Source organism: Pholis gunnellus (assembly GCF_910591455.1).
Source record: "Pholis gunnellus genome assembly, chromosome: 4".
Lineage (NCBI taxonomy): Eukaryota > Metazoa > Chordata > Actinopteri > Perciformes > Pholidae > Pholis > Pholis gunnellus.
In genome coordinates, this window is record NC_136530.1 from 6,484,530 (window position 1) to 6,498,836 (window position 14,307).

The window sequence follows — 14,307 nt, forward strand, 5'->3', positions numbered from 1 at the left end:
ATGATTAACAGCAGTTGTGTTTTTCTTTGTGAGCACCTGGTCTCTGTGCTGTTCTCATTTCCTCTCTGCTTCCTCACCTCATCATATGTTTTTGTCCTTTGAGTTGCTTTTGCTCCCCTGTTCCCTGAATGGGAAATGAGTTTTAAAGCTCAAGGATAGAGTTGTAGAAATAAGATATGTGGGAATCTCTGTAGAATATGAGTAAAGTTGGGGGTTTTGTTGAACGTATACTTTCATGACAAGTGACGTTTTCCATAAAGGAATAATGTTTTTCATAAAACGGATACGATGATCTTATAATTTGCAGTATGCTTGAACAGCCTCCCTACCATATTAATGACTAAAACATATTCCCCTACTCTAACTCCTAAATACTTGAAGACATTGAGTTTAAATTTACGCCACAAATGTAATGTGAAGACAAGAATGCTGACCTAGAAATATTGCTCATTCAATGCATTAATTCATCTAATTAATGCCCCTGCAGGCATAAGTGGTTATCTTTGAATTATAATAATGATTATTGCAAGAAATTAAGCCGCTCAAGGGAGCTCTTTTGCTGTTTTAATGATTTTCTTTTTTCTCACTTTGTCAAAATAGAAACAATACAATCAAAGTGTTGTAGGAGCTTATAGAGATATCCGCTCCCTCGTAGCTCGTCCTCTGCTGTAACATTGAGATAGTTTTCCTCTATCGGAGTGGATCTGTGCTGTGTGTCGGCGGCCGTGTCGCCGGGCCTCCGTGTCCTCTGATTAATGACTGTGTCTCTTCTCCTCTGCAGACTGCCGTTCGAGCAAGATGTTGAACAGGGAAACGTGGCCCACTTGGGCGACTGTGACGGTAAGAGGAATGATGAGTCTGTGTGTGTTTTTGTGTGTGTGTGTGTTTGCCTACAAGTGTTAAAGCTAATAGCTCTCTTGTCTGTGCTAAGATCCTTGCGTAACGTGTGTGTCTTCAGGGTAAACAACAATACAGTAAAAGGAGAGGAATAGACTGGTAGTTTCAGTTTATATACAGAGGAAATCCGTAAATAAACAGAGAAAAGTCCCATTCCACCTCAGAGCTCTGTAGTTTCTCACTCCTCCCTAGAGTAAAAAACCATCTGAACATGAAGACGGTCGGCTGGTCTCGTTTTGTCGAGCTGGAAGGAAAATGTATGTTTTAAAGCTAACTTTGTTCTTCCCACTGTTTACTGTCCGTACTTGTATACTATCTTTGCTTTGGTCCGGTAGGTTTTGTTCCAAATGCACGTGGTTAATTATATTCCACTTCAGCTTGAATTCCCCTTGATGTTTCCTCTCTCTCTCCCTCTTTCTCTCTCTCTCTCTCTCTCTCTATATCATTATGAAAATAGAAGTGGTACACAGCAGAGCGAAAATCTCTATTCCAGATACACAGAGGTTTTGGATGCTCCCATGACACCCCCCTCTCTTTGATCTGAGCGCTAATTCCAATGCGTGCAAATTAATCCTTCACTTCTGAAAGTTCCCCGAGTTCATGTGCCGTGCTCCCTGAGAAAAGAACAGATAAATATTGCATAATCAGAACCCGCGAACAGCTCTAATCCTGTTTCAGATGGGCGCCCTGTTTGATACTGCTCTCTCACTTCAGGTCCTCTGACCAAGCAAAACCACGGGGGCTCTGTGATGGTTTGATGCTCACTCTATGCATGGTGAAGTTAAGATAGTTATCTGTCTTCATCACATGTGTAGCCCCTTATAGAACATGTGGTGGCGAGTTTAGTCCTGCTCTGAATAACAGAAAACCCATGATCTTCCAAAGGGGTTATTACATTTTAAACAGATCAGGTTGTGCATGTATCCTGCTTTTAATTCCTGCAAGTTAGTGTTTGAAAAATAACACAAACTGGAAGAGAAATCTGATATTTATTCTCCGCACGGGAACTACACTCCAGAAAATACTGTGTTGTGCAGGAAGCTTGTAATTAAAAATACAACTTCTATGATCATTACTGTACTACACCAGCGGGTGAGAGAAGAACATCATTGCTCTTGCTTAGTGCTAATGGTGTGTCTTACAAGCTCTAGTTTTCTATCCTCTTTCTGCACTTGTTATATGTTGACCAATGGTTCAAGGTCTCGGGGTCAGAGAATGTAATGGCACCGATACTGAAGAACGACTTTCCACTCGCCGCACACAGTAGATCATCGCAGCGCCTTTTTTTCCTGAATGAGCCGTACGCTATCTACCAACCCTAAAGGACTGCTACAGCGATTAATATCACATTTGCATAAAGTTGGGGGACTTGTGGGAAAGATACAGAAATCAAAGAAAACAGAAAGCAAATAAATGTACCTAGTCAACAAACGCTGCCTTTATCGCTCATTTCCTGCATTTAAACTGAAACTTTGTGTGACTTGGAATATAAAAGCTGAGTGTTGTGTAATTTGTTTTGGCTGGCTAATCTAAATTCACAAAATAAATTGCCAATTTGAATGTCAATGTTACATGACAACAACTCATCAGTCATTCACTTCAATGTCCTTGTCCCAAAGCAGCAGACCTACACATTTCTATATGAAAAGGCAACATGCCAGCTCTTAGTTGAGCCTAAATCATTGTTTTCTTAAATGATATCGCCAAAAGACAGTTCCTTTACAGTTTTACAGTAAGATCATTATAATTACATTCACAATAATCACCCAACTGTGGTTTACTCCAGACATTTTTTCCTTGTCATATTTAACTTAATGAAACATGTTCTACCTCAGAGATGCACAATCAATCTTCTCTAAATTATGGACCACGCTCCAAAACGCTGTATCCTACATTTCTCTTGAGGCAACTTGATAGTAGATGTGACAAAGCTCCTTCCAGAGAAACCAAAGACATCACAGAACTGTTTTGCAAGCTGTGTAGTTTTTGCCATGCTTAGTAAATTGGCCTTTAAACTGGCCACAAATGTGAAGCCCGATATATCACTTTTCAGATTTGTGTACGCTAAAGAAATCCGTTACACAGCGATGAAAGTGCCCCCTGGCTGCTCCTCTTGGACCAGTGTCAGATAGAGATGTCCTGTCCTGCTCCCTGGCCCTGCCTTTGACACATTTCTGAGCTCTGAGTTGCATGTGCCTGCGTCTGATCCGGTCATGAAATATACGTAGTAGTTCTCTTGAATACCTATGTTGAATACACTTATTGTAAGTCGCTTTGGATAAAAGCGTCTGCTAAATGACTGTAATGTAATGTAATGTACCCGAGTTGCTCTCTGTTGACGGAGGTGAGACGAGAGAGCCGCTGGGTTGACGTGGCAGGAATGCGAGGCAGCATGTTTCCCGAAGGCTGCCACTTAGACAGCACTTTGTCTCCGATGTTGTGATGACCTCGGCCCATTGGCCCATCCCATCATATCTCTTTTCTTATTTGACACTTTCATTGTCTCTGATACGGATGATCTCCTCAGTGATTCCTGTTCCTAGTTAACGCTGAGATCATCTCTCTTTGACGTCCCGTAAGACAAAGATTCTTCCAGCCGTCTGAAAAGACAATATTCAGTGAGAGGAAGACAAAGAGGCGCAGCTTGAGCTTGTTGTGACAAACTGTCACTGACACTGTCTTTAAAAAGCGGCCTCTTTATACGCGTCCGTCAGCATCTTTCTCTGTAATTCTCTCCCTGTGGCTCATTCTTAACGTACACGGGACACATACTGTACACCTGTGTACTGACAAACACACAGGTGCTCACAGCACAAACTCTTCAGGGACCTGGATCGGTGGAATAGACTGAAGGCTTTTGGTTGCTGAATAATTCATATCGCTATATTAAACTCATTGCACATGTCTGTATCTTGACCCAGCAGATGAGAGGGGAGATAAGGTGTTGGCCTATGTTACCTCTCTTTGGGGAAATTCAGCAAACTCATTTTCACTCTCCCTTTGTTTACCTTTTTCCACGAAGAGGAGTGTTCGTTTTCGATCAAACTTCATACAATCTTCAGCAGTCAGTGATCCTAAAAAAGAGCTTTTTAAATCATGATTTTTAATCGAGATTGTGGTTAGGCATGAGGTAACAGGGAATGTTAAAGGCCCTCTCAACCCGGAGGTTGGGGTGACTCTGCATCACCAGATTGTTAATATGGCAGGAAAGCAGTAACACATTGTTCTTTTACATACATTATTTCAATTTCGATTCTTTATTCTTTCCTTTTTCTCATAAACTACAAGCTAAGCTAAGCTAATTTTACCTCTTCTGGTACCCAAGTTTTCAAATACAACCATCTCAGCCGTTTACAAGGGACAATTCCTCTTTGGTTGAACTACGAAAAACTCAACATATGTATGTATACTATCTGATATGAGGTTACAAATAGACATGTTGTTTAAATATGCGTGAAACATTTTTCAAAGAAATAGTTTCTGGTAAGTTGACAATGATGCTACGACTGAAGCGTTGTACTTATGTCATAAATTGATCTTTTTTTTATGTCTGAACCTCTTCAGAGATCTCACGTGGGTCTTAAAACCTGGCACAATAAAACACAAGTGAGAATTAGGTTGTCAGTAATTTGGATGAACTGGCCCTTTAAGGTTGAGGTTAGGCTGGTTATATTCCGATTTTTTAAAGAGGGAATTATGCTAGTTTTGGCTTTGCAGCCAAGTCATTTTTTGTGCCCTATATTCTTTGCTCCTCTGCTGCTCCAGTGCCTCTCCTCTCCACCATGTTTCATCTCTCTCTCCAGTCCCAGTCAGTGCTCCACAGCAGCCTTGTCGTCAGACCTCAAAGGAAGATGGATGGACGGCCTTACTTAGAGCCCAGCTAACGGCCTCCCCTTCCTCCTTAGCCAAAGAGAAGCGGCTGCTGGAAGGAGAATCGATTTTCATCTCTCCTCTGGCTGATGGCAGTCGAATAGATATCAAGGGTGATTCTGCAAAAGGGGAAAGGAATGGGGCTGAGAAGAGCGGGGATGGGGAGATGAGGCCGGGTAAATCAGATCAAGGAGTAGAGAGCGGAGCGAAAAAGAGATTGAGAGATCATAGGAAGAAGGCAAACTTTGAGGACGGAATGGGTGAAACGGTTCAGAGGATCAGAAGTGTAAAGTCATGAGGGTGAATACGAAAATAAACGGAAAGGGAGAAGAGAAAGAGCGAGGTCAGGGGAGGAGAGAAAGGCGAGGCGGTAGGATAATCACATAGGAGAGTGGGGAAAAGACGAAGGTGAGGGTGGATGAAAGCTTTGAGAATGGCGGGAGGTTTCAGGGAAGGAGAGGGTGCACGGCCGGGCCGGTGTGACAAATAGACTGAGAGTGCCACCGGCGTCTCCTGTGTCACAGCGCTGACACTGGCCTCCTCAGTGGGCTTGTGGCCAAGCTGTAATTCTGCCTAGGTGATGTGAACTGCCTGCCTCACACCCTCTCAATCTTCTCTTTTCATATATCACAGAGCTGCTGCCCTTCTCCTCACTTCACACTAGTATCAACTTTTTTTAATCTTTTGCATCATTCGGTTCTTCCTATTTTGGCATAAAAGTGGATGATGGCACCTTTGCTTAAAATCTAAAGTGGAAAAACTACATGAAGAAGTGGAGTGTAGCTAAGCTAGCTTGTTGTTGTAAAGATCACCCCCAAAACACACACACACACACACACATCAAATATTAGTATGTAGACACATGCCGTTGCTCTCAACCCTCTCTGATCAAAGCAGAGTTTGGAAGCACAACGTCTAATGGAGACGATGTGTTGTGGGAGGGACACTTTGATGAAAAAGATGAGGTCAGAGAAATGACTGGGTTAAATTGTGTGTGTGTGTGTGTGTGTGTGTGTGCGTGTGCGTGTGCGTGTGTGTTTGTAGGTCTATTAGCCTATGTGCTCTACTTTCTCTCAGGCGCTAAGCAAGCTAACTTCCTTGTTGTTCGGTAATTTTGTAGGTCCAAACATACTTACTTGCACTGAGGGGGGTGAAGTGACTCAGCTGTTCTGGCATGTAACTTTGCATTTGCACCTGCTAAGACCACATTTTATTGCAAACACATGCACAAAGAGCAATTGTCAAGGCTTTAGTATCCGCGCAGCATGCACAGAAAATCCCGAAACGTTCATGCACTTTGAGTTTCACCTCTTTAACTTTGATGTCTTTCAAACACACATCAAAAGACATTTTTCAATGTAGTGTTTCAAGGATTTTAGGATGAACTGTGAAGTATTTTCCCTTACCATCATAAAGCAGCTGGAATAATGTTTGTTCCATCTTTAGTCTGTAGTTTGAGCGATGGGATGTAATGCTCACATTCACTCTCAGGTCACACAGTGTGCGTATACTCACACTGGGATATAACAAAAGAAATGCGTCTTAAATTGTCTGAACTTTATGGCAGTATAAAAGCTCTTTCCATTTTGCTGTTAATGCAATTATTTTCAACTCTGTTGATTGTAACTAAAGAAAACTGTATGTCACCCAGCAATGGAGTTTTACAACAAGAAGAAGGATAATGTCATTCTTGCTTATATTTTCTTTGATGGACCTGAAAGGCATTGACTTCATTCATCTTTTTAAGATTTTAAAATCTTTAATTGCCAATCTTTCAAAAGTCTTAAAATGCCTAAACAGGGGAAGTAGGATTCTTTGAACCTTTTTTTTTTCTGACATTGAAATTCTAAATTTCAAGTAGCATCTGTTTTTGAACGTCTCTCGTCTTCGTCTCCCTGAGCAGGACAGTGGAACAAACAGCACGTATAATTTTGATTATAAAGTTGGTCTTAAATTGAATTCTGAGTGGCATTAAGAAACTCTTTAAAAGTCTTAATTCTAACTTGCCTTAAGCTGAAGGAACCCTGAATAACACAAAATAACACCAGTTCAGTTCCCCACTACACTTAAAAAATGATTGGTCGACGGAGTACATAATGATTTGGGATTCTGCACCTCCTGAAGACCATTAGCAAACTGTCAGACCTGACGTGATTAGTGAAGCCTGCCCTGACTCCATGTGCTGATATTGTATTTCTTCCACTACAAAAATGATTAATTTTTGCTTCAACCTCTAATACACTTCCTACCCTGCTGTGCCAGGACTGCAAGTTGCAAAACAATGAGTTGGTCAGAGCCACTTGTGCCCAGAGTTTGAGCTAACAATTCTGCTTGCAGGAGAATAGAGCCATTAATGTCTGTGTGTGAGCAGTTGTGTGCCCTCTAAAGTATTCGTCTCTTCACAGTGGACAACTCAGCCAGCGCGACAATCTGCAGCTAGATTTATGCTGGATTCAGTTTTAATGATGTTTGAGCAGAACACGCCTCGCTGACAGAAATCACCCAACTAACTCTGAACTGCTCTGGCGAGTGTGATCGAGTGTGTTGGGAGAGGATGTGTGAACGTGCATGTGACAGGTAATAGAAACCATTCCTGTAAACAGCGCAATGAGTCAGATTTGGTTCAGGCGTCGACAGACGGTATAGCGTGTCAGATCCACTTACGGCAAGCTATCGCGACGTGTCGATTGGCCGGCTCTCAATTTTTCCAGGTCGTGACCCTTGCTGGCTGGCAGATCAGTTACAGCATAAACGTGGCCTAAATGGTCTGTCAAACCTCCAACGTCTCTCTTTTAAATTGCCATGAGGGTCTCTTACCTCTAAAGGAAAGAGAGTCTTACACCCAAATAGTTTTGTTGGCACCTGAATCTCCCGGCAGTAATGAGCTAAACACTGCCTCACTTTATTTTGCTGTTTGCAGGCCTGTTTGGGGGTAACGAGTCAAATTGTGTTTGCACAGACAGCTCATCAGCTAAAGTCAACTCTGTTAAACCAGCCATCAAATAGGACTAAGAGGTGTGTGTGTGTGTGTGTGTGTGTGTGTGTGTGTGTGGTGCTGTTGCTACAGGAGACACGTCCTGCTTCATCACGTTCCCTCGTTGTTCCGTCTCAACACTTTTCTCCAGTTTCCTCCAGGTTGATAAAAGTAAAAACAGAGCTCTCGAGCGAGCGCACGCTTCCAGACTCACACCGGATCGTTCACACTCGCACGAACACATTCGCCACCCGTTTCGCTGTGAACTCACTCAGCCATAATGACATAGCTAGTGTTGCCACAATGTAGCTACAGATGGAAGCAATTATGGTGCTGTGAAAATATTTCCTGAAGAAAGTCAGTGTTTTGACTGGTGGAACAGCGGGATGCAATCACTCAGTAATTGAGGTCCACTGAAACATCAATGAGGAGAAGGCGGAATGGAGATTCCTTGTTGTGGCGTCATGTTGGAGTGGATGACGATCACCGCAGAGCCGGGGCCGACTCCGTCTGTCTCCCCCGGTGGCTGTGATGTTGCGAGGAGCTTTGAGCAGGAAAGAAAATTTGTTGGCAAATTTACGGCCGTGGTCTCATAGTTCCATCCTAATTGCTGCGGTTTTGGAACGGGGCCTGAGTTGAGGCTTATGAGGGGGAACCCATAAAGCCGACACAGTTCTTTGTATTTACATGGCAGCTAGTTAAAGCAGGCTCTTAAGTCTGCTCATGATAAATGAGTTGCCCTGTAGTTTGAACCCCAACCGAGAGAAAGAGAGGGACAGGAAACGAGAAAGAAAGAGAGGAATTGGGGAGAAGAAAAGCTTTCGCCACAGTAGTTCATTTTTTGTTTGATGCGGTCTCCTCTTTCAGACGCAGAGTGGTCCGTAACCTTGACTCCACAGTCGTCCTTCCTCCTCTCCTAACTCCCTCTGCTGTCACTTCTGCAAGTCAGACACCAGTGGCAAAAAGAGAGAGAGAGAGAGAGAGAGAATAGACAAGTAGAGATAGAGGAAGTGTGGTGTGAAGCTGTGCATCCCCAGACGCCAGACTTTGCTCAAACTCACACATCTCTCCCACCCCAAGGAGCATCTGAGAGGCTTGAAGCACAGAGCTGAACCCCTCGGTGAATACTGAGGCTCGGCTGATGAAATAAGAGGACCTATGTGCCTCATAACAATTGACGTGTGTGTACTTTGGCATTGCAGAGGAATCGCTTTTTTTAGCGAGCTCTAAGAAGATAAGAATAGCAGCCTCAGCCTCTGGATAGCTCGGCAAGGTGCGAGGACTCCTGAAGGGCTTCTGCTCTTTCATCCAACTTCTTCCCTCTGAGTCCTTCCTCGGCTCCTCACATCTCCTTCTCCACAGCGGGAGCATCAGAGAGCGCCTTGGCAAACGCACACTGACCCCTCAGCGAGCCACGGCTCCTTGACGATAGATGTGTGTGTGTGTGTGAGTGTGCAGGGTTGCCATCTTTTAACAGGTTGAAGGGATTTTTTTTGGGTGGGTTCGGGTTGTACACAAATAGCCTGCAGTCACTCATTTTTTTTTTTTTTTACGGATTTTCACCAAATAATTATCTAAACTTTTAAAACAAGCGCTTCAGTTGAAACCCTGTTTTTATGTTTCCACACATGCAAAAGTTGTTGTTCCAAGCTGCTGTGTACAGTGTCCGAGGTCCTCCAATGACCTGACAGCTCAGGAAATGCTTTGGGTAATTAAAATTGAAGAGAATAAATAAGGAGATGCAATGCAAATGAGCTCATTCTGCAACAGAGTCCCTCTGAGTTCTTAAAAAAATAAAAACGATAACATTTGAATACACAAAATAAATACAGATAGATTCCTAGACTTTAGAAAGAACATATTGACCCTTACCTACAGTATGTAACTTAATTCAGTTCCCCTAAAACTTGAGCTGTTGGGTTTCACACAGACACAAACTTTTGTGCCAAAGTTGAAAAAGTTGAGAGATCTCCGTTATTTATTTTTTTCTGTACTCAATTGTAGGAACATAACGTCGCATACTTTTATGCATCTATCAGGATTTAGCAGCATACGAATCAATACGAATCAGTTTTCACTGTCAAATTGAATCAAACCACAAAGTCCTGATGATTTCTTAAATTCTTTACCTTATTCATACCTTTATTATGTTTTTGTTTTTCTTCAGAAATGTAACTTTCAAGAAAGTTTTCAGGGACTTAAATGTCTGATATCAGCGCTGCCGTTTTTTGGGGGGGCAATTAATCAAAAGGCCGTCACCTTGATTAACTGTAATTGTAGAGCACAAATGTTTGATTGCTTGATTGCAAAGATATGAAGTAATCAAAATCCATTTTCATTTTCAGCAAAAACTACCACGATCGACTGTAATAATGATTAAAATTGGACTGGAAGTGCATCATCTTTTTGTCAAAAGAGAAATTCGAGTAAGACAAGTTTCAAATTTCAACTACCCATTAGGGTATGAAGCAGTTAAAATTGGCTTCACCTTGACCGATACGTGTGTACTTATACTCAATACTTTAAAATGACGTAATACATCCTAAAAGCGTGGCGCATTGGCAAGACTATTATGTGTGCGTGCGTACATGATTGGATTTATGTGTTGTCTTATGTGTTCCAGATGCCAGCCTCAAAAAGGAGTGTGTGTGTGTGTGTGTGTGCGTGTGTGTCTGTGTTGCTGGAAATAAGCTGGAAAATAACAGATCGGCACATTAAACATTTTGTGAGGGGACCTGTAACCTTTTAAAACACAGCTTCACGCAAACATACACCAGCTGAAGCCACCGGCTCTTCTCACTACGTCTACTAATTGAACACCAGACACTTGACATTTAAGGAATTTGGCTGAAGCTACAACACACACACACACACACACACAGATACAGAGGGAGCTGATGAAGAATAAGGGCCTCCGGCAGGTCTGTGGCCCTTGCTAATAGTAGTCGTCCAGTAAAGTGAGAGCAGGACCTGGAGGCGTTGTGTAATGCCTCAACAGAGAGTCCTGCAGCATGACATTCACAGCACTGTAACTACTCTCCTCTCACAACACCTGGGATTGTTGTTGTGTCTGTCATTCAGGCAGAAATCGACCACGGTGAGTTCCCCTAACTCTCTGAATCAAACAACACGTTTCCTCCTTTCTGTAACACATCAATAACACGACTGCGCTTTTTCCACACCCACTTTCTCGCTGTTCCTCTTTGTCACCTCTCTGTCTCAATCTCATTCTTTTTCATCTCATTTATGTTTCTCCTTCCTCTGACGCTTCCTCTGTCTCACCTCGTCGCTTCTCTCAGCCTCTGTTTCTCCTTCTGTCTTTCTTCTCTCTCTTTCTCTCTCTCTCTCTCTCTCTCTCTCTCTCTCTCTCTCTCTCTCTCTCTCTCTCTCTCTCTCTCTCTCTCTCTCTCTCAGTCACGCGCAGGTTTGTTGCAGCGCCTCTGTATTGATCACCTTAAACTCTCCTTAGTGCCGGTCAGCTGACAGCTGCGCTGTGATTCTGAACGATCGTTCAGCACAGGATGTCTCCCGATGGCGTTTCCACCTGCGAGGCCTTGGCCCGTGTCACGGCGGAGACATTTCATTAAAGGCAACCTGTAAATTAACAGAGCGGGCGAGTGGCTGAGCGAATGGTAGTTTCAATCAGCCGCCCAGATGGCGTGCCGCCCCGACATAAACCCTGATGGTTTAATCATTCTGTTAAACCTCCGTATATTTGTATCAGGAACCGGTCCAACACTTCAGCGCTGGGGGACTTAACATAAAAACAAATTGGCATGTGTTTTCAGCTGGTGGGCGCACAGTATAGCACCGTACATAGCTCTGAAGTGATATATGGATGTAGCATGTGAGAAAGATTAAGTTGCAATTGCTTGGTTCATAATTTGGGAACTAGAGATATGAGCCCTCTGGGCAGGTAGTTAGACTAATGCTATGCGGACCTGCTCTCCAATTTATTGCCGGTGACATGTTTGTGAATATTTATTCTTGCTCTCCACCGTTTGCTTTTGGCTTTGCACCTAAAATGAAAATATCAATTACCAAAGGAAAGCACAGCCAAGTCCGTAACCCATAAGTTTCAGTACATAGAGGAAAAGAATAAAAAACGCATCCGACGGAGAAACATGTACGTCCACACACACACACACACACATGCACTCTCATGCGTTACAAAACTCTCTGCAAAACAATTTATTTCACCACAGTGTCCGCCACAGCCCAGTTGCTTTGTTTGAATTGGATGCAGCTGAAACTGCTAACAGACTGGCCCTTGTTAAGCTGCCTCTCACTAAAGGTTGACCAGATTGTCTCCTGATTTAATTGAATCCACAAATTCAATGTGGAACATTCCTGACAGCAGCACGTGAGCATTGGCTGTAAAAAAAAAAAAAAGCATTTATGGGCAACGGGAGGGAGTCAGACCCCCTCCCTCTGATGATTTTAACATGCAGTGCTCCCCCCCCCCCCCAGGCTTACATTCATTCACCCCAAGCAGAGATTTTTCTGTGAGCATGGAAAGGGAGACAGAGACCAAGATGAGGGAAGAGGGCGAGAGTTAAAAATGAAGATGCACTGCGTAGCTTAGAGGTGGAGGAGAGGAATGTATAGGCAGCAAGAGAGTCGTGCAGGTATGTGATTATGCAGTCATCATTACAATCCCTGACTCTGAGCCAGTTCAAAAACCTGATCTGCCCTCGCTAATAGACCCGGCTGAAGTCCTGAATCTATTAAGAGTAGGTTTTGCGGTGGAGATTTCATGGAATTTTAATTGCAAACACATGGCCGTTGCGCATAAATGTTTTAACGTATTGATCGGTCGGGCACGTCCGACTAGCCCTCAGGAGCTGAGGTTGTTGTTTTTCTTTAACCAGGGAGTCGTGCAGAACTCTCCAGCAGCAGCCGTGCTCTGAAAACGCTGTCAGGGAGGGACTGTAAATGGCTTTACAATCATCCCGAGAGTAAACACAGTTTACGAGCAAGCGAGGTTTAGTCCGAGTAAGGAGCTCTGCAGAGTTCCTGCTTCTTTTCAAAGAGCTTTAATTCCTTCTCAGCTTGTTTCCATCCTCGCACACGCGTCGGCGTTAGCCTCGCAGCTCGCGCAGCATGAGGCGCACTGTGTGTGAAAGAGTGTGAACGAGTGAGAGATGCAATAGTGGAAATAGAGAGTGAAATAGACAGCGTATGTGCTGAAAGAGAAGTGATGGGGATGGTGGGAGGGGGGGCGGGGAAAAGCAGCAAGACTGCAGGAAGGAGGAAGACGTGCTAATAACAAGGAACAAAACAGTGCCTGCAGTCTTTTAATGGAAGAAAAGGAGAGGAGGATAATGAGCAAAATCACTGAGCCATGGGTGCAGGCAGCGCACGCAGTCACTTATTAACACACACGCATACATATTCATACATCTATACGTGCCTATTCACATAATGGCGCACGTGCTTTGCCACGTGCATCCTTGCCGTCACTGCGTGCATAAACACATTAACATGCAGAGAAATGGTGGATTCTGGAGATGAAAGGCCCTCAGATCAGGGGCGGTACGCTGACAGAGTCGTAACCTATCAAGCTCAGAAGTGTGCGCTCGTGGCATCGACAGGTCCACCGGGATGCTGTGAAGTCTCTTTGTTCTGTTTTGATGTGCTGCGTTTCTAATACATGTATTCGAGCTCTCAAACTGCATAAAAGTTCCCTTGCCTGGCTTTTGATGACGGAACTTATTGAACTGTAGGAAGCTTCAAATAGTTCCAATATTAATTTGTTAACATCTAAACTAGCTGAAACCTGCAGGCAGTGGTCAAAACCCGGTGTAGAGGGCGAGCCGATGAAACAGGCTTTGTTTTTTATCGAATTATTTTTAAATTTATTACAACATGGTTTTGGTAATTTTGGTCATGACGATCAGTAATAATAAGTGTCGTGTTTTGCTATAAATAAAACTAGTTTGTGCAACATGTTGTCCAACCACGTCGTAGATCAACAGTGTGTATGGCTGCTCTGATTCACTCAAAGAAGTCTGAAGCCACTCGTCATAGAGAGAGAAGAGAATCGATGTCATTATGGGGATAACGCTGCACATTTACTCTCCTAGAAGGCATTCACAGTCTTGCACTTGTTTGTACGCATGAAGAGTGACAGAAATAGTTGTGTGAAAAATCCCAAAAGAGGGAAGGTGAAATCCTGTTTGATTTCTCACATCCACACAGTTCAGTTTTGGAAAGTGCAAGAGCAAGTGCAAAAGAAGGACATGGTTTGACTTTATTTTTTGTGTTTCACAGAGCAGCTTTAATTGTTAATTGCGGAGCTCTGGGATCACAACAACCTTCTCTATAAAGAAATCCAACTAGACAAGGAACACGAGGAGTCAGACAAGCGTCCACGCTTTAACTCAAGAGTTGGACAAACTTTTTTGGAAGAAAAAACAAAGGCATATTAATAATTTCCTGTCTGCAGAAACATCCAGTTAGCAAACTGACCTCCTGCCTATCTTTATTGTCACACTTATGTCACACTTTTATGAGCACACACAGTTTTGCTGTGCAATGAGGGATTAAGACCTACATCTTTAAGT

The 14,307-nt window shown here is 43.3% G+C and overlaps 1 protein-coding gene across 1 annotated transcript in view; it reads left to right on the plus strand.

Moving 5' to 3' along the window:
* The window catches only part of sema6bb (sema domain, transmembrane domain (TM), and cytoplasmic domain, (semaphorin) 6Bb), a gene marked incomplete at its 5' end in the record, with an annotated part of 59,468 nt that overhangs the window by 37,694 nt on the left and 7,467 nt on the right, over positions 1-14,307 (plus strand). The window contains one exon of the mRNA XM_079158227.1: positions 782-840. Within this exon, the coding sequence (XP_079014353.1) occupies positions 782-840 (59 nt within the window). The remainder of the gene's footprint in view (positions 1-781; positions 841-14,307) is intronic.